This window comes from Lissotriton helveticus, chromosome 11, assembly GCF_964261635.1.
Source record: "Lissotriton helveticus chromosome 11, aLisHel1.1, whole genome shotgun sequence".
Lineage (NCBI taxonomy): Eukaryota > Metazoa > Chordata > Amphibia > Caudata > Salamandridae > Lissotriton > Lissotriton helveticus.
The window spans coordinates 271,701,807-271,722,428 of NC_136072.1; the positions used below are offsets into that span (position 1 = coordinate 271,701,807).

Sequence of the window (20,622 nt, forward strand, 5' to 3'; positions counted from 1 at the left end):
TATACATACACTAAGTTTAGGGGTTGGACTAACTCCAAGGTCCCACCTATGGGTGGACATGGGTAGGGGGTGGTTACACCCCTTCCCCTTTGTCCAGTTTCGCGCCAGAGCTGGAGCACCTTGTGTGCCCCAGGCAGTGTCTGAAGAGCATTCACTGAATACAACTCACCGTGCCCCAATATACTAAAGCCTGTCTGGGGAGGTGCCAGCACCTCCCAGGACTGGAAACCTATTGTCCAGGCCTCCACCGCCGGAGTTTCGTCCAGCAGCAGGAGGTCAGACTCGTTTCTGTGGCAGCAGCATCCATTTTGTGGTGCTAGGGCTCTGGTTAACTTTAACCGGGTATACCAGTGTGTACATGTCTTATCCCCATAGAAGGGTGGAATGCTACCCCCTCCTCTAGAACTGGTGGGGGGTAGTATTCCAAAGTGTTTGACACCAAACACAACATGTTTTGATAAAGCCAAACCAAAGTTAGCATTAACAGCGAGGATTATAATGCACTAAAGAGTATATGGTATGGCTATATCATAGAACAGCTATAAGGAGATATTTCCGAAAGCTGCAGAGGGGTTCAGCTCATGCTAGGGCACCCTCTCACACAAAACCAAGCATTCTGCCTTCAGGATTGTCAAGGTCTGCCATAGGAGTGACTTATAGGTTAATATGTGTCTATATGTAAGGTATAGGTATACTTTATCCAAGTAAAGGGTGATTACACCAACTTACCCAGGCTGCAAGTGCAGACCTGTGGTGTCATTTTGGAAGGCTTCCCAGGGGTGGCACAACACATGCTTCAGCCCCTGCTAGGCTTCTGGGGTCGCTATGCCCTGGGTACCTAAGGCACCATATACAGGGACTCATAAGGGGGACCCAGTAACCAATGTGGTATGTACCTATAGTAAATGGTATCATTTTAGAGAGAGAACAGCTAGGCTGTGGTCCTGGTTAGCAGGGTCACAGCCATACTAAAGTCGAAAAACCAGTGAAACACAGCAAAAAGTGGGGGTAACCATAGGAAGCAGGCCCTACTCTCCTACAGGAAACAAATTTAGGAATCGTTTAGGTTTAGACAAACAAAAATTATACATATTGTTCTACATAGCACGGCACATTTTAAGGTTAAATGACTCGGCATCATGACCATGGATGGGGATTCAGCCAGAGTTTGCGCGGAGGTCAATGATTCAATGTTGTGCGAGTGAAGTTTCGATAAAAATAAACGCAAGCATGCTACCACTTCTCTCAACTCTTAACAGGAGTCACGATTATGATCCCGATGCGTCCAATCTTGTTCCTCTTCACATGGTACTTTGGGGATCCATGTTGACTGAATACAGTATTAAAGCAGAGGTAGGTGGACTCACCCCCAGATTTCTTTCCCTCTGCTATGCAGCACAGTTAACAGATTCTAATGGTGTAATAGACTGCTTCTTACCTCAAAGCTGGATAGATTTCTGAACTTTATGTACTAGATATTTTTGGGATACAAGGCATTCTTCTACTGTATTGATGGCTGGTAGACAATTAACACAATGCATGATGGTCTTTTCAAGATTTGTTATTACAGGAATGTCACTTCACGAACTATGAAGGCATTCAGAGGATACAATTATAGCGAACTTTGGAAAATCGTCACAAAAACCCTGGAGGTACAGCAGTTCTTTATCAAAATTCTACTTCCAAGTTCAGTAGTAGTTAGACTTCAGTATCTAGTGAGCCTTTTCAAGGGGGCAGAAAGATTAATTGATCGCCAACTACTAAAGCTGTGCCCTCTTGAATAGCAGCGTTAGCCTAAAGTCTTTCAAATACAGTGCACTTTTCTCTAGAGAATGCTCTCCTGCCTAGCGCCAGTTTTCTTACATTGTTCCCATTTTGAATAAAACAGGAAAACATTTAAAGAGTGGTAAAAAAATCAAATTACCCCTACAATTGGTTTAAATTTAGTCAAAAGTATGTAAAAAGATCAAAGGAAGAAAGTGTGTCTTCGTATGGCATACATTCAATCATAAAAGACCAAGAAGAAAGAAGAAGAAAAAAAACAGAAGAGTAGTTTATATCAGTGTTTCAGGATCCACAACGGTGGTATAGATTTTCCTACATTTGTACCACAGTATATATACTGCTCTATCTAGGAGTGCCTTGCTGAGTTTATAGAGAGACATAGCATATACAAACGTGCATCTCAGCTTCTAAAGAGGACACAATCGAGGATTCTACCAGGACCAGTCTTGGGAGCACATCGGTTGAAAACGGAGTTCTGGGTGCCACTAAGTGCCATCCCTGAAATTGATTCTACCTTTTGCCCACCTTGCATGCAGCATTTAAAAAAGTTTCAGTTACACAAAAATCAGTGGGCAAATCTGTACTACCAACAAGAGTGAACAGTGTTCAATCTGGTATATGCAAATGGACTACCTTGTCTTTGGAGAACATGGTTTTTGGGTGTTCATCTTGGGTCCTAGACTGCCATGTGAGGTTGGCAAGTGCAGTGAGACACATTTCCTTCAAATCTGCAAATAAAATATAGTGACATGTTTATAAACAAATTATAACTAAGCTTTACAATCACACTGAAGTCTAATATCCCAACAGCAAACAGTTAATGAGCTCTAAGGAATGCTACAGTATAGATGAAGCTAACTAAATATTGAGGTCACTGTTTAGGTCTTTTAAATGGTCTTGAAATGGCTTTGGCATGCAATCTTGACATTTCTTAGTCAGAAAAGCATCAATGTACTTGAGCCAGTCACTACTCAAATTGACTGAATATAGTTGCTTACTGTTGAACATCCTAGCCTTTAGCCGTTCAAGCTCAGTAGTATGGTTCAAAGACTTACTTTAAGTAGGGCAAACAGGAAAGGGTCTATCATTCAACATGACTTTTTGGTCGCACCCCTTAATGGGGTGGGTAAGGTCAAGATGCAGAGAACTTAGTCAGGCCTTAGCTTTAAACATTTTGACTTCAGACTATTTAAAAAATAAAAATGAAAAGGACAATTATATAAACCATACCCTCCAACCCCACGAGCTACGGGTACTCCTACCCAACCAGAAAGAGAAAGAGCTCATCTTCTGAATTTTGAAGTATATGAAGTGGCAACAGGCTAGAGATTAAATAATTGTGTGGTTTTTTTGTGGGTTTTTTAAGCACATGGTCAAAAACTAAAAGCTTGCCAAATGTCTTTAAAAAAAAAAAGAACTAAATAGTTTGTTAAACCTAAACCTCAGTACATAAGCAGCTGTCATTTTAGATCACTGCCCGCTCAATCAGCCTTACATACTTTCAACCCAATTTAACAGGCACCATTTAATATAGTAATTGTAACATCAACGATTACAGCAATGTGATATGAAATAGCAAGACTGCAGCAGCAAGTGCTTTGTTTGTCAATCGCCTTTGTGTAAGATTTCCACATGCATCCGTGCTTTTGGTGGACAGGAAAGAAAATGCTCTCCAACCCCTAGATGATCTTAAATTTCCTGATTTCCAGTTGCACTTTTTTTTTCTTCTTTTTTTAACATTCCCTGAATAGATTCCGATTCCTGGAACTAGAAAAGTTCTCTTCACTAAGCTAAAGAATGTACGAGGTTCTTGCTTCAGATAGTATGTTTAACATGGCGACAAAAAGTTAAAGAAATGTATCCAGTTTGACTTAAATTAAGATTCACCAACTTGATTAAAATTAACATCAACAAATTTCTGAAATTTGATGAATTGGTAGAGGAAAATATAGCCCACAAGCTACAGTTATTGAAGCCCAACCAAGTCCTGCATCAAACAAAAGTAAATAAATCCTAAATTGTTAAAATTAAATAAATTTAAAATTATTAACAGTCCCCCTTTTTCTGATCAGAGTTGCAGCTACAAGGACGGACGATGGAGATAGGGTGGGTAAAGGAAGGAGGTGGTGGAGATAATCTCACAGTGGAAAGAAAGCACTGTACATAAAACTTCATGGGTACTAATGAAATGAGGGAAACATGCCAACACATTAATAGGACTACTGCACAGCAAGAAATGTTATCCTGCATTTTTGCATTTGCTGTTTTAGAGTAGAGTATACACTATTATTTTTTAAATGTAAATGTTGTCGAAATAGGTCACCGGAGTTTACCTTGTACTTTTCATCAGTGATGACAGTTAATCAAAAAGAAACGAAAAAATGACAGCTCTATAGTCTGTGAAAGAGATTGCCTCTCTATTTTGCACAACATTGCAATCCCTGCTGAATCAAACATGAGAAACAAGGGCAAGTAAAAGAAACCCACCTCAAATAAATAAAAAAATTAAATGTTATGTCAATCCTGACAAGAGCCAACAACTGATCAAAATATAAAACCCTCTGGCCACTTGGTAAAATCAAGTGCTCACAAGCAGCAAGCAACGCATTAGACAATATGGGGAGAACTGGTGCAGATCTAAACAAGACATAAGGCCAAAGAAAAACATGTGATCGATTTGTATGCACACAATCTCTGCAGGCAAAAACATATTCTACACCATCTTAAACAACAAGCGAGATACGAAGCAGTAATCTATGGTGAAATAAAACACGAGATAAGGGTGTTGCATATAATGTGCTAAAATGTTCCTTCTAGGTACTGCTGACAATATGACAAGAAATTATGTCAGATAGTCTATTGATCCGCTTTAAATTGGCCATGGAGGCCCAGAAAGACTTGCTATTGACAAGATGCGAGGCCTGAGCTAGTGCTACCCACTGTGCTTTAACAACCTCCTGTAGTCGCTTGTCAGTGGTTATTTTGTATTGTTTATGCAGAAGAGCCACTAAAGGCAGAGCCCCTAGAGTTAGGAACTAATGCCAGCCGAAGAGCCCTATCTGCTGCCGAACAGTCAGAGTTGAACCAACTGGGAGTATCAGACATAGGCTTAGCAGGTTTCAGGAGTGCCTTCCTAATCCCAATGCAAATGTTAGTGAAAGCTTCCACCACTGTGAGCCTTAAACAGAAACAAATTTACCAGCCCCAGGTTAGCTTCAATGATCTTTTAGAGATGGAATCGGGTCGCACAATCTCAAGATCAATCTCTAAATATCATTGCTAGATTGCAAGTTACATGCACCAATATCCTATGTAACCTTTCCCTTGAGATGCAGAGAGTGTGGCTTCAACAAGGTTGTGGTCACCATAGCATGTACAAATAGGTCCTCAGGATTACCGCAAAAAAAAACTCAAAAAAAAAAAAAGGACAGTGTATTGTCTATGATCTGCCATGCCCCTTAAAAGTGTGAACCTCACTGCTCAGGCAGCATGTTTACCAAATTAATTGGGGCAAGAAAATAAACTAATTCTGCATTCCAAGGGTCAGTACTAACTGAAGAACAGGGTTCAGAATATAGGTTCACATAATTAGTAGGCAGCCCAACATTAAAATCACCAGACAAACAGATACAACAGAAGCCTTAAGCAGGCCAAGTCACCTGCTATTTCAGAAATGGCTTTAAATAACGGGTGAAACTTAGTATTGGGAGTATCACTAAAATCATGATTATAAAAACCCACAGCTATTTTAACTACTACGATTTGAAAGCTGCTGTCACCATACTCTAGGGTTTTGACGTGCCTGCCTAGTGCAGTAGTCACCCAGTCTCTCAAAGCCGTTCCAAACACTCGGAGGCTTGTTTCTCATCAAGGATATTATTAACCACATACACAAAAATTCAGATAAAGGGTAATCAAGAAACAAAAAATCCTCAGTCTGAGAAGCCGTAGATTGTTTGGTAGAGACTTTTTGAGATTCGGATTGAGGTTGTGATGCTGTCGAAGGTTGAATAGAAGAAAGCAATTGATTGTTAATATGGGGGTGGGGAGGTGGGGTGGGGGAATTGGGGACTGTTTTAGCTTCACAGCCACTGATCTTCCTAGTTATCTTTTACTCTAAAAAGCAGCAGCGGAAGCAGTCTGCATGGGAGAGCTACCCATGTGGCTCCTGCACAGTATGTCCTTTTACAGCACAAACCGACTTTATTGACTTAGGGCTCTCATCCCCATGGGAGCAAAAACACCATACTAACCAACACTAACAACATTATCTACATGATTATATGTCCATGTAACCAATGATATATTGGGATGACCCCCAGGAAGGTAAAAATACGTATAAGTGAACATAGAAACACTGTACAATGCACAAGGATATCGACCAGACTTAAAGCATACTATGTAGAAATGGGACACACAGATCGTGATCTTAAATGGAAACTGATCGAAAAACTCAATTGTGGCATGGGAATTTCCCAGAGTTTCCTGGGAAAAGAACAACGTTGGGTCTACAAGCTCGACCCGCATACACTGGGACTCAACAATGCGATCCCGTGGGGCCAGCCGATTCATATTTAAAGATTACTCCGAGTTTCCTTTACATCATATCATATGTACCGCCACTCACAGAATATAAATACAGATATGTGAACAGTATATAAAAACGATGTGTTGACATCCGAGATAAATCACTACATAATGATAGGTTTGGGCCAGTTACACTTAATCCGCCTCACTGGCACACAGATAATAAATGACCAAACAACCTGTAGTATCCTCAGGTTATGTATATATGTTTCCTTTCTCTTTGTAACTAGCTGCTCAGCCAGTGTGAGTGTTCCGTGTAGAATGTTGGAGTGACGGACATGTGTGGAATGCTTGGGTGCCTGGTGTGTGACGGTGTCAGTTGGAAGATGGGCTGTGCGGCTAGTAGGCTGCTCCTGGTGGGGTTTGCTGTAACATCTACTTATGGACTCAATAAACTACATCAACTTCAACTCGGCTAAGTCTACTTTGTCACCTGAACACATGGGGCCAGCCCACTACATTTTGGCGACGTCTTGCTGGGATTTTTCACGTGCCAACCAAGGGGAGTCAAGCGAACGCTGTTGGGCACAAAAAGCAAGCTTTGGGGAACTAGAAACAAGAAATTGAAGACAAAGAAAACTTGACAAGCACGCCTTGCAGCCCCACCAGTGTCCACTATATTGGACAGCCCAAGCCCAGGCGTGCTGTGCTGTGCTGTGATCTCTGTGCTACAACACTCATATATACGTCATCAAGGCTTTCTATATCTTGCAGAAGTTCCTACCGACAGCAAACGTCAACTGTACCATAACTATTATTATTATTATTAAAGAAAATTTATATGCAGAAAGCGCTACTAAACCCGGAGGCATCAAGGCGCTGAGAGTGGAATCAAGAGAGCTCATAAATCAACCAGGGGGGGAATTAGAGATAGGCTTGTTGGAATAGCCAAGTCTTAAGTGCCTTACGGAAATGTATATGTGAAGGGATCCCCTTGAGATCATTTGGGAGCATATTCCAGAGTCTGGGCGCAAGGAAGCGAAAGGACCTTCCACCCCATCTGGCTTTGGCGATGCGGGGGACAGTAAGTAGACATTTGCTGGATGAGCGCAGTGTTCTCCCAGGGACATAATGGGCCACAAGAGCACGTATTGCCTCCGGTCCAGATTGATTCAGGGCACGATGAGTAAGGCATAAGGCCTTAAAGTTGATCCTTGCCTGCATAGGGAGCCAGTGCAGGTCTTTTCTGATGGAAGTACCCGAAGAACGTTTGGGGGCGCCTACAACAAACCGGGCCGCCGCATTCTGAACGGTCTGGAGGCGCTGGATAAGACCACTGCTAATGCCGAAATAAAGGGCATTGCAGTAGTCAAGTCTGGAGGCAATGACTGCTATGGCCACCTGTTTGCGTGCCCCAGGGGAAAGATAATGAGTGATCTTTCTAAGAATCCTCAGGGCATTGCAACAGGTGGACACAGTCCTACTAACCTGCTTGTCCAGAGAAAGGGAGGTGTCCAAAATGATCCCAAGGTTGCGGGCAGAGAACGTTGGCACAGGGCAAGCCCCAAGAACAGACGGCCACCAATCCAGGGACCAGGTCTCACTTTTGCCCCCAAAGACAAGGACCTCCGTTTTCTCGCCATTCAATTTAAGGAAGTTCTTGACCATCCTTCCGGCGACCGACTCCATGCAGTTTTAAAAATTATGCGCAGTGGAGCTCACAGATTGGGAGATGGAAGCCATAATCTGCGTGTCGTCGGCGTAGGAGAGCACTTCCAGCCCAAAGGATCTTATAAGCTTGGCGAGAGGAGCAACATAAATGTTAAAAAGCGTCGGGCTCAGTGAGGATCCCTGAGGGACCCCACACTTCACGGCTTTAACAGATGACATGTGCTCGCCTAGCTTGACCCTTTGCTTCCGTTGGTCGAGAAAGGAGGCAAGAAGATTAAGTGCAGAACCCTTTACTCCCAGCTCACTGAGTCGGCTAACAAGAATGGTGGCGCCAGGACTTGAGGAGTTAAACTTGTGCCTGTTCGCTTTTCAAATATCAGTCAGCTGTTTGACAAGAAAATTGCCTTGGATTACTGCCTACCGCAATTACGAAACAACTGGGTGAGAGGTTTTCAATTTACATTTTGTTTCTTGTGTATGCTGTTTTCCCTGCTGTTTGGCCTCTCGAGAAACAGTTACGCTCTAATTCAAATTTAAAATATTGCTTGCGCACCTTACCTGGTCTGTGGTTTCGTGAGGAACAGCTCTGGAGTCTCTTGTGAGGTCCTGATCTTTGCTGGTCATCAATGAGGCCTTTGGACATTCTGCAGCAGGAGCGCGCCATGAGCCACTCGGCGTGCGTCTCTTGAGCGTGCCGCCATCCTGAAGTTGGAGAATACAGGCATTTTATATTGCCTATTATCTGCCACGGTGCGAGTTTCCTTTGTCTATGCCAACCACTTTGTCACCTCTAAATAAAGTTGATCGCGAGTTGAAAGTCTCCAGCAGCCTCGCAAGGGGATGGCCTCCAACTAACTGGAATTTTCACTACCTTAGTAGTGAGCGCCTTTACGGCCTCTACGTGATGGTCGCTCAGCTCCACATGGATTTCGCCGTACTGCGTCTCAAGTGTCTGCCTCTTCAGTCCTAGCGCTTAGACACAGAGTTCTTCGTTGGGACACCGGACTTTGCCTCCAATTCTTGCGGGGAGTTTTGTTGATCTGCTGCCAAGTACTTTTTTCCTCCAGTCTTCACTGGGCATTTTATCTGCTGATAAGTACTTTCAGGTGGCGAGTTTCCTGGAGTTGTTTCCCCCCCCCCCCCCAGACTCTTGTTCGTGTTCTTTGAACACCTGTTCCTCACTATCGCGGTGACAGGCACACCAGTGACATTTGTAGTTGAATTAAGCTTGCAGTGCCCATTTATAGGTTTACAATACTTAATGGTTGTCTCATGTTACACTCATCCAAAAAAAAGTTTTTGTGTATTTTTAAGACATGTCCTGTTATGTGCACATTGCTATGCTGATTTCTATTGTTGGGTGTACTCAACCTCACTAATGCAGTACTTTGTTGTTTTATTTACAGGTGTCTTATTCCTGCCTTTGGGATAGGAGTGGGTTTCAGTCCCATGGTCCTCCTTTACGTTAATGTCACGGATCATGCAAGTCTTAGTTTGGCTTATGGGGTCTTTTACCCTTTGCTACGTTTGGTATGGGTGTCAGCCCTGCGCCTCATCTTGCTTTATCCAGTGTGTAAGCCGCCCTGCGCCTCATGTTGTCTGATGTGTGTGTAAGTCACCCTGTGCTTCACTTTGATGTTATGTGTCCGTGTGCCACACTGTGCTGTTTTTATCTGCTTCACTTGGATGTCAGTTCCATGCAACACTACGTATTACACTGATTCTGTTTTGGGTCAGTGTCCCTCTCATGAGGGGTCGCGTCTTTACCTTCGCCATGTTCTCCTTACGTGAGTAGTACTTCTTTGGGTGCTGTTCACCCACTGTGAACAACATCATGGCCTCTTGTGTGTTACAGATGTTAGTGCGGCCAGCTCAGTCAAAATTTGTGCCCGCCCGGAACACGTCCTAACTTATTTTTCTTAATTCTCTTTGATTTTGAACACAATACAGCATTTCTTGCATGATACAGATTATACAGGAAAGCAAGCAAGGACAATGTGTAGCTCCAAATGAGCACTAAGTCCATAGCAGCTCACTTCCCAGCAGCGCAGGCCGAATCATCTCAACCAAACAAAGATCAAAAATAAACTGTTACAACTGAACTAAATACTACCCAGTATGGTTTTTGGCCTCAATCATTAACCTCTGCTGTATTTGCGGTTTACGACAGTCCCAACACTAAGGAGTCCGAGCATGGGCTGCATGGACCCAGCAGATGCTATGACAAGTGATGGGCCACCTGGTCACTCCACCAGTGGATATAGGGCACAGTCTCTTCCCACTGCATACCCCCACTCCAATCAATCCCCATTCTATGGGTGTCATTCCATCCACCACAGAATGGTGAAAGAAGCCACCAGTCTCATGTGAGGTTTGTGTCCCTATTTCAGTTCCATGAAACTAGTGACCACCTCCTCCCTACAAGTCAGGCAACGGGCGTCTGTGTATCCCTCTGAACTCTTCGGCACATTGCGCCTCCCTTTTGGCCATTGCTCATGATTGCACCTTCACCCTGCCATCGACTATAGGGTAAGCCATGGGCAGGGACTTCCATTAACAAGCAATGTCAGGAGGCTAAGTTCAAGAATCCGTAACCCACTTTCTGTTCAGTGTATCCCTTAAACAACCCCAGGAGGCAGCCTTCAGCCGTGTGCAGCTACCTGTAGTTTAAGGAGAATTCCAGATCCTTCACATCCTGAAAGCAAAAGCATGCTATAACCAGACAGCCCCAGACCGTGTGTAGAAAATCCGCATTAACCTGAGCACATCTAGGACACCTAAAGTCTGGAAACCTGTGTGGAGTAAGATCGGCACAGTGCAAGTAATTTGTGTACTTTAATCTCCCACCAACGTCCCTGAAAAGTCAATCAACTGCCAACTCACAGAACACCTAGAGATCAACAATCTTTTGCATCCCTCCCAGTCCAGATTCCGCATCAACCACAGCACAGAAACCTTTAGCCCTCGCATCACTAATTCATCTGTCCGCATTCTCAGTGTGGATTTGTACAACCAAGAGACCAGGTGTCTGCTCCCCTCCAAATGTCAAGACAGTCTGCAGGAGCTCATGCAGGAGTGCATGAGTTGGGGCATCGGGCACAATTTCCCCAAGCACGTGGCTTAGGTGATTAGTGTAGGAAGCTGACTCTTTATGTAATGAACCAAAACAAGATACACTGTCTAAAGAGACCAGGCAAGCCCCGTTAGTCTACAGAGGCACCTATAACCCAAATGTTCTCTTTTGTTCTAGTGTGTGCGACAGTTGGGCTTATCAGAGGGTAGTGCTAAGCATTTGTTGTACTTAGAGGCAACACATTTATTTATAAAGTTTTATATGAAACACACTCAAGAATAAATCTGAGACCAATTAAAAAAAAAAAGAAGTATTTTTAAGTTAATTTCGATACCAAGAACTTCATTATCAAGTAAGTACTTTTTTAATTATTAATTTTTACAGATAACTAAATGGTGCACTTAAATGAGTCTTTACGCAGCAATACTTCTCTTTGGTAGAAAAGGCACATGTTGCATACAGTTATTTCTGTTCAGATTCTGGGAGTCTCCTTTGGGTTTTACGGTTGTAGGGGGCCATGGTCCAAAGTATCACCAGCATTTACTCATTACCTTCCCTGGGGCGTCCAGGTGCAGAGGTGCTGGTCGGGTTGCTAGCTGTGCATGCTATCCTGGTAAGAAGGGGGGGGGGCACCTAGAAACAGGCTGCAGAGGGGAACTTGGGTACAAGTCCAGGAGCTCCCAATGGGGGGCTTGGTCACAAAGGTGATGGTAACAAGGCACAGTCCTAGGGCCCTACGGGTTGACGGTCTTCGCTGGTTGAGGGTGCAAAATCAGGACAGCCGGGCCACTCTGGAAGTGGGTCTCTGCGGTGCGGACGAGACTTCGAAATATTACAGGCAGTGTTAAGGGACATGGATCACAGGTGAGTACCATGCTATGGTTTCACCGTTTAGAGCATCTCGTCACTCAGCATGCAGTGGCAGTCTGTAGGAGTTTGGTGCTGGTTCCCCATAGAGTGGCACAAGATATGCTGCAGCTCCTAGGGACCCTCCTAATTACCACTTACTAGGGACTTCAAGGAGCTAAAGGCCTGGCTAATTGGGGATCAATTGAACAGTTGTCTTGTTTTGTGGAAAACACTGGCGATCTGGTTAGCAGGAACCCAGAGCACTTAAGTCGAAGTCGCATCAAATACCAGGCAAAAAGTGAGGAACTACTACAACAAAACCTTGTCCCCCCCACCACCCACTCCCTCCCCCTTCAGCCACAACCTGGTACAGTCTTCTTAGTCTATCAGATGAGGAAGAGTAAAGAAACAGGCTTGATTGTTGCAGGGCCTACTCTGCCCTATATCTTCCTTTCCAGGTCCCTTCCTTTGGGAAGCAGACCTACCGCAACAGTGTTGGGACCCCATTTAATATGTACTTTGTCTTAGTTTCCTCGCCCATTCTCTTTTCTTCAGGATTAGAAGTGGTCACCTCTGCTAACCCCATCTTATCCAGGGGAACTCCCAGCTCACCCAAACAGGTTTCCCACAACTTCAGTAAGTCCACCATGATCAACAGGGTCTGGGGGCTTGCTATTCGACATGGGGGCGGGAGGTTGAGGGGGCAGACAGCCATGCCAATGACAGTGCAGCCATAACAGAGAACATACAGCAGAGGCCACTGACAGCGGTCAGTACCCACAACCACACCTCTAGCTATTCACTGAAAGGCTTTTTTGGGTTCAGGAAGCTTGCCTGCTCTTTTTGAGTGTGCGGTACTACTTTCTGTGAAGAACACCCTACTTCCAATCTCTTCTGTTAGCAGAGGAGCCACCATCTCATGCTTAACAGCTGCCTAACTAATCCAAACTTCTTGTGGGTCAGGTAGAGCTTCATCTGTGCCAACTATGGGGTTCTCCCCTGCTGGGGCAGAATCTCATTGGCTCACTGAAACTTTGGCTAGAAGTCACCCACCATTCCAACACTTTCACCTTTTTTTGTATCTGGGGCCTACTTGAACTAACTGCAGGTTCAGCACCTCCAGAATCTTTGGGAGAGGCTTGCACTGGACCAGCACCTCCTTGGGGCTCACACCAACCCCTAGGAGGTTATTTCCATGGAGACAATCATCGAGGGGGGAAGTCTGTACTGACTACTACACTTCTCCAGCTAAGTTAACCCAATTATATCCAGGGATACTAAAGCCACAGGCCTATTGGAAACCTCCCCTGGGATAGCCCTTACTCTTCGGACATACTGAATCATTTAAAAAGCACTCCAAACAAAGGCCGGCATTATCTGGCTGCAAAGATTAGACCTACCAGGGCATCCACACCTCAGTGGAGCAACATCAAGATTCAAAAGCACATGATAAAATAAATAAAGAAGAAAAATAAAAATAATAATCAGACCGAAAAATTGTCTGTAACACTATGAAAATCAAGAAAAGTCTGACAAGCAGATTCTATCAGCTTTCTCTACTCCAAGCAAATTGCTGCACCCAAATAGCTCTACACACAGACCACCTCTATCCATTCAGTCAACGCTCACGAATGTCATCTGCCCTGTACTCTCTCCCTCGGTAAACAGTTGGAATAGTAAATTATACTATTCCAACTTCCAGCACCCCCCCCCCCCTCCGCAAGTCGTTGCCCCCCTCCGCAAGTCATTGTTCCGACTTGCGGAGTAAAGGTATGCGGAATCACAATGTGGTCGTTGTGACGACCACATTGTGATTCCCTGCGGGGAAATTGAATGTGGGAAAGGAACATATATTCCTCTCCCTCTCCTCCATACCCAGTCTGTAATGGCCACTTATGTGATGAACCAACCTTTGGGATAGTGCTTGGTTGCTTTGCAGCTAGTTTCATACTCCATAAATCCCATACATATGTACACAGTAAATACAGTTATTAAATGGTGTGGGGTTTCTTGCCATTTTCCTGACATTAGCTTCTTATGACAAGTAATATTCACAACTGGATAAATTACTTCAACTCACCCACATTCTTAATTAAAGCATATTTGTTGCACAAGCAATAAAGTAAAATCACCAACGTCCACAATGTCCGCTGTAAAGAAACATGGCCTTAAGAAGTGATTTAGAGCTAGCTTGTGTGAAGACAATGTCTCTCTGCACTGCAGTCAAGGGGAAGGAAACAGATACGCTGTAATAGATTGTGGTCCTTATCAGAGTACCGAAGGATAATGAAGCAATTTTGCAGCTTATGGAAGAAAAGATTGGGACCGCTATTGAGGCATGGATTTCACTGCCATGAGAGATCAGTGTCAAGTTACCAAGGGCACAGTGTTGCAGCCCTAGACTTTCATTGCACAATATTTTGCATTCTGGGCGTTGTGGTCTTAATATATAGCATTTGAATAAATCAGAGTAATGCGACAGATCACAATGCACTGTAATAGGAAAGCCCACAGCTGGTGAAGATGGCTATGGTGAAATTCAACTGCAATCCTAATTATGGGGTCCAACATGTATGGAGTACAGAATCCAGGCAGCAAATAAAGAGGACAAGATTACACTAGCCTGGGTAGCAACTCTATTCATAGCATACTCTATGATCAGAGTATAAAGGTTTAATATGAATCAGAAAATAAACTAGGACAGGATATGGCAAATCTACCAAGCCAAAGCTATTTCCAATGAGAAAACATGAGCAATTAAGGATGTGGTAGAGAGCAAGGAGGAATATTAATAAAGGGGAGGAAGGTTGCATAATTTTGTCCCACAAACTTTAGTAAAATTCCATGAACATTTAACAAAAAAAATCTAAACGTAAACTGTGTGCCAGTATATTGTGCAACATGCAACAAGTGTACATTTGGGGGTAAAAAAACACTTTCATGAAACTAATAGACTGGTTTGAGCAAAAAAATATCCTTTGCGAGATACTTTCTATATGAATGGCTTCCTGGCATGCAAAAATCACATATTGCAAAATGTCAAGTAATTTTTGTAATGTTGCTAGAGTAATAAAGTCCCCCAGGCCTAATTGTTAGAGCCAAGTGTGTTATAAGCAACAAGACTGATGGGCAGAAACCAGCAGGATATTTACCCCAACTTGTCCACCAGAAAAATGGACTAAGTCCCAGTGTGACTGAAGGAGATTAGAAAGAAGGAGGAAATGAAGAAGTACAGTGTACAGCAATAAACTTGAAGGGCCTGCTTAATCGAGCTCCAAACAGAAGGCTCTCAAAACAAGAAAAATAGAAGAAGAAAAAAATCACACCAAAGAACCCCGCAAAAAACACACGTAGATTACCGAACATAACAGGGCCCTGAAAACCACCACACTTACAGGGAATAACGCCACAGATAAAAAATACTTACTGGCTTGTTTGCGTAGGAAGTAAGTGTTTCCACTATGATGGCATACATTGCAGTGAAAGCTGTAGTTGGTCATGAAGGGTAGACATGCTCTATGGAAGGATTTGTTAAAAAGAGACAGTTCAGCATTTTAGTGCACAGAAAAGGAACACAATTCTATCAGTCAGAATTATGTGCTAACTTTCAATTAAAACTAGACATTAACTGAAGAGAAGCAACTTAACTCTGATCTGTTGGGTCTCTTCACTTGCAGCCGGAAAAAAACAAATCTTCTGCGCCCCACTATGGCACGCACACAATAAAGTGTGTAGGTATTTCTTTATTACTCACAGTCTTGCAGGCTGTAGAGGGATGGATGGACACTGGAGGTTATCTTTCTAGTATCACTAAGTATGAAGGCTACTAGAAGGGCTATGCACCAATAACAGCGGGCCGCTGGGCCGTCTATTGTGCCCATTTTCAAGCCAACGGCAACATCACTGATTTACGTTTGGCGTATATCACAGGCCTCCAACTCTGGAGACAATACCAGCAGGTACTTTCCCCTTACCCTGTCATTTGGTTTCATTTCTAAAAAACTAAGGCCTTAAAAGAGCCCCAACTTTGATTTATTTGCTCACATTAGAGAACCCTAGTGTACTATACACCCATTTTAAACTAACTCCTTAAACCAACAAATCCTTATAACTTGCTATTTTCCATGCTCTGAGAGTTCTTGCGACTAAGGCTATACTACATAAAACCAATATAAAAACAAAATTCTATTGCAACATAGTGCAGTCTAAGCAAACTAAAATTAATCTACATGGTTGTAGTATAGGCTAATCTTACATGTATTTTCAGCATGTCCATTATTACAGTCAAAATTGGACCATAATTAGCAAATGAAAGGACCCTATTGTGCCCTCTAGTAAGAACTCAATCACAAAAATCAGGACTTACATCAAAGAGACTAATCATAATGTTTCCTTCAAAAATAAGTATTTTTTCCTGGTAATGCTCTTTAACTGATTTGACGATCTACAGTGTATCTGATTGGCAAAGGTAGATTTCTAAACAAACATACGTAGTGTCAATGCGGAATGTTTCCGCTGTGAACCACTTTGCGCACATCCCACACTGAAGTTCTATCTCTCCGAGCTGGCGGCCATTTTCGTCATCAAGAGAACCAGTCTGAGTGTCCATTGCTTCCAATCCGTCTCCGGCACCTTCCTGGAAGCACAAGAGTATTAACACAAAATCCATCAGGCCTGTGAGCAGGAGTAAAGCACTACTACATAGAAAATCATAGCGACTGGAGCAGTCCATTAAGCAGTGGCTGTAGTGCAATACCAGTATGAAATATAGTAGTTGCAGACCAACCAAACTTTCAACCCTTCCATCTTGTCCACAAGCCTTCATCTATGGCCTTGGCGAGCAACCATTAGCACAATACTAAGCAAGCCAAGACTTTGACCTTACATATTTTCCTTTCTACAGCTTACATACATGATAACATTTTGAAACACCATAGAGGGAGATTAAGGGCAACAAATAAAAAAAATAGGGGGATTTTATTTTCCCTATGAAGCAAAGAAGATTATTGGGGAGGGATTTCTAAAATAAAGCCTTTTTGACTTTAATCAAGGGTCACCCACTTCAATCGGGCCTATTGGCATGTAGGAGCTTAGAAGCAGAATCTCACTTTTTACTCTGCTCACAGTTCTATGTTCAATGCAAAAACATTGAACATAGTGGATGGATGGATGGATTTAGGCCCAGATCTCTGTACTGGGGTGAATGTATGACATTGTTCTGCATTCTGTCCATCAACTGTTGTTTTTGTATTTGTCACCCCGAGTGGGATGGGTATGCTCAGACGTGAGTCCCATGCTCTCCACACCACTGGAGTCAAGCTTTCCTGGCTGAAGATGGCTGATAGCCAGAAACCGGTCCTAGGATGCTTGATTCCGGTCCAGGAAAGACATGGCTTGGCAGTTCGGGCTGGACTGTTCCCATGACGCACAGGGTCAAGGCTGATTTGCATATGGCCATGTCTGAACTGGGGTGGTGTGGAGTGCAAAAAAACGATGGATTTAGGCCCAGATCTCTGTACTGGGGTGAATGTATGACATTGTTTTGCATTCTGTCCATCAACTGTTGTTTTTTCACAGTTCTATGTTAGCCAGTTTATATTTTCAAACTATACTAATGCTTCTTTTCACTAATGCACACCATTTATGGACTTGATTTAAAAGGAAAGCAACGTTTTTGCTATGGCCGGCATTAATGAATTAATTCTTAGTACAATGTGCATCTTGCGTAAGGGAGCCTCCAACATTCAACATTAGAGCGGATTCATCCCATTCCATAGACAAGACAGGATTGGGGCCTCTTCCTAAAGAAGCTGAAGTCCTGTGCAGTCACACGTTATGTCAGGGAAGAGTAAATATTGACTGCAAGGTTTTTTTACCCAAACACTAGAAAACAAATAAAGTTCCGTAGGCTGGGGGTTGCAGGACACGTTTAATAGTGGATAGAGGGAATCTAACATTGGTTCAAGCAGACAGATCTCTGCCATTCATTAATCATGTAAGTTAATTTAATTTAAAATTTACAATTTTAGAATTTCTTACTTGGATATCTACCCCCCTGAGCCTTCAAAAAGACCCAAAAACCCCCACATGTTTCTACCCTTCCAGGACTCCGCTCTCCAACCCCTGCTCCCCCGTTCCCCAATGATAGATTTAAACCAATGCAGCAGAGCAAACCTCAACACCCTTATTTCATCAGTGGACATCAGAAACAGACAATACGCATGATAGAATAAAACTAAGGTGGTGTGTCATTAGGGGCATATTACGCCCAATGTGAAACCGTCATTTCACACTATAGCTATAACTTCAACGGAGAGTACAGTTGGTAAGGTGCTGGATTTTATATAGTGGTCTTAATTAAAATCAATGTCCTGCGTAAAAATATAAATAATATATATATTTATTTAGGTAAAACCTGCCCTTGCTCCTGATGTAGACTGTGCCATGCAACAAGTAAATACAATAGGCAACATATCAATATTTACACATTTTCAAATTTCGTAAGGTTGAAGAAACTTACTGTAGCCAATGACCACCTTAAACCGTGTTAACACACACGGCAAAGGAAAAACAAGCCTTTTCTTTTCAGCTAAAGAAATCCTCCTTTAAAGGATCATGGTTCCCAGTTGTGACGGGCTGTGATGGGCAGGTAGAGTGCCATACGTTGACAGACTGGGAAACATGAAATGTCAGGCAGCGACTCCACTGCGATTCCATTAGAAATTACTAACACCAGCCCAGTGATGTGTTGGGTAACAATGCAATATTTGATCATAAATTGGCAGGCTCCTACTATGCATAGGAACATTTCAGATATTTCATTAGAATACATATAATAAAGTCAGAAAAAAGGAATACAACAAAAGAAAAAAAGCAGTGCATCTATCCTCTTTAGTAGTGCACTGCTGCTACCATTTTCACAAAATATCCCCCAGCGCTGAAAACTAAAATTCGCCAATACGTACTGCTTTTGGTTACATACCAAAGGGTCCTTCCCATTGGAGGAGTCCGCATCTAATCCGCCAGTGACATCAACAAGAGTAGAATCCCTAGAAGAGAACGACAGCTAAACTTACCAACAAAAAACAAGCCCTAAATCAAAACAGATAACAGCAAATTAGGAAATAAACAGATGACTCATAGAACTCTTGAGTTATTCTACCACTGTCCCTGGTTTGGTAGGTGCATCAGCAATAATCCGATATTAATAGTAGAAAGAGCCAATTTCAATTAATAACAAAACATATAAACAAGCATGAAATATTTCTCAAAGAATATTCTGAAAAATGCACTTGGTGGAAAAAGAGCAACGCCTACTTGGAGGGCAATAGTCTGTGCTGATCACCATCAGCAAGGGATAATGGTGGAATTCTCTTTATTAACAGGGTGTGTATTAGCACCCCAGCTACCACCCAAATGATAAATTATGCATTCACCATCTTGGGGAAGATAACAATGTATTAGCAGTTAACAGAAGCCCAAACACATTATATATAATTAGGGCTCCCGGTTTTATGGTATTTATTTTTTTGTCATTTCCTTCTGCATTTATCCATATTTATTTATTGTCAGCTTTATATGTATTTATCCATATTTATTATTGGTTTTGTGATAAAGTAAAAGCGGAAACTGGTATATTTCCATATTTATTTAACCAATAAATATGCAGTCCTGATTGAATGCCATTCTGGGGTCAGTGGTATGGACACCTGCAGAAGATAACAATGCACTTATATGAAAATATGCATATTTCAGTATCAGCCTTGTGCATAGCTACTGCGGTTTAATCCGCTTTACAAAAATTCCTTTTTTTAACCCCCTTACCTATCAATCCGCAGTTACTGACCTGGCACAGTATTTAGAATCACTCTAAAAAGCACCCAATATCCGTTTTTATCCACATTTAAAAATAAATACAGACAAGAAAATAAAGGGTTTCTGTCTGTATTTATCTGTAAAACATCAACAACAAGAAAATCTGTAAAAACAGAAAAACAGGGAGATCACCAAATGCATCGAAAGCCTTAAGAGGGCACACGGTAACCAGCCGACCATCCGGTCTTCTCTCTGTGACTCCCCTCATAGTCCTGAGTCACTTATGCTGCCTGACGCGTTGCGATGTAGCAAGACATCTTAATCATAGGCTAAAAGGGTAGGTGCCAGAGACGCTCTTCTTTTGTAGTCGCTTTTATTAATTACCATCAGTTGGTTTGTGCTTGTTGCATGTGTATATTCAATGGCATCATGAGACTGGTAGTCCAAAAATGTGCATAGGACTAGTAGTCCGATTATTGAGCAGTCTTTCTACCTCAGTGGGTTTCAGTGCACTTTCCATTATAAAAACATTTTCTTCCTGTAGTAGGAGTACAGGATCTTCAAGGAGAGTCTTTAATTATTGATAAGGCCGATAACGCCGCACGGCTGACAAAGTTGACAGCCACAGCCTCTCTACTGCATTCCAATCGAGATGGTGCTCCTACCCACCCACCCACCCACACACACACACACACACACACACACACACACACACACACACACACACACACACACACACACACGTACGTACGTACACACACACACACGTACGTACGCACACACACACACACCCACACCCACACGTTCAGCTAACTATAACTCGCGCCCCTGCAATGCACTGCTAATGACGCCACATATTACATCACTCATGACATGGTCAGTGACATCGCTGATGACATCAC

At 42.8% G+C, this 20,622-nt stretch overlaps 1 protein-coding gene across 4 annotated transcripts in view; it reads right to left on the bottom strand.

Moving 5' to 3' along the window:
* ASH2L (ASH2 like, histone lysine methyltransferase complex subunit) overlaps nt 1-20,622 on the bottom strand; it is a 271,360-nt gene that overhangs the window by 198,377 nt on the left and 52,361 nt on the right. For 2 of the 4 annotated variants that reach the window (XM_078668167.1, XM_078668168.1), the window contains exons 2-5: nt 18,888-18,954; nt 16,396-16,541; nt 15,333-15,421; nt 2,419-2,513 (exon numbers count right to left, since the gene is read on the bottom strand). In XM_078668167.1, coding sequence (XP_078524293.1) covers nt 2,419-2,513; nt 15,333-15,421; nt 16,396-16,541; nt 18,888-18,954 — 397 coding nt within the window. Of the gene's footprint in view, nt 1-2,418; nt 2,514-8,541; nt 9,167-15,332; nt 15,422-16,395; nt 16,542-18,887; nt 18,955-20,622 lie in introns of those variants that run through there. The other 2 variants (XM_078668170.1, XM_078668169.1) reach the window with 2 other exon arrangements.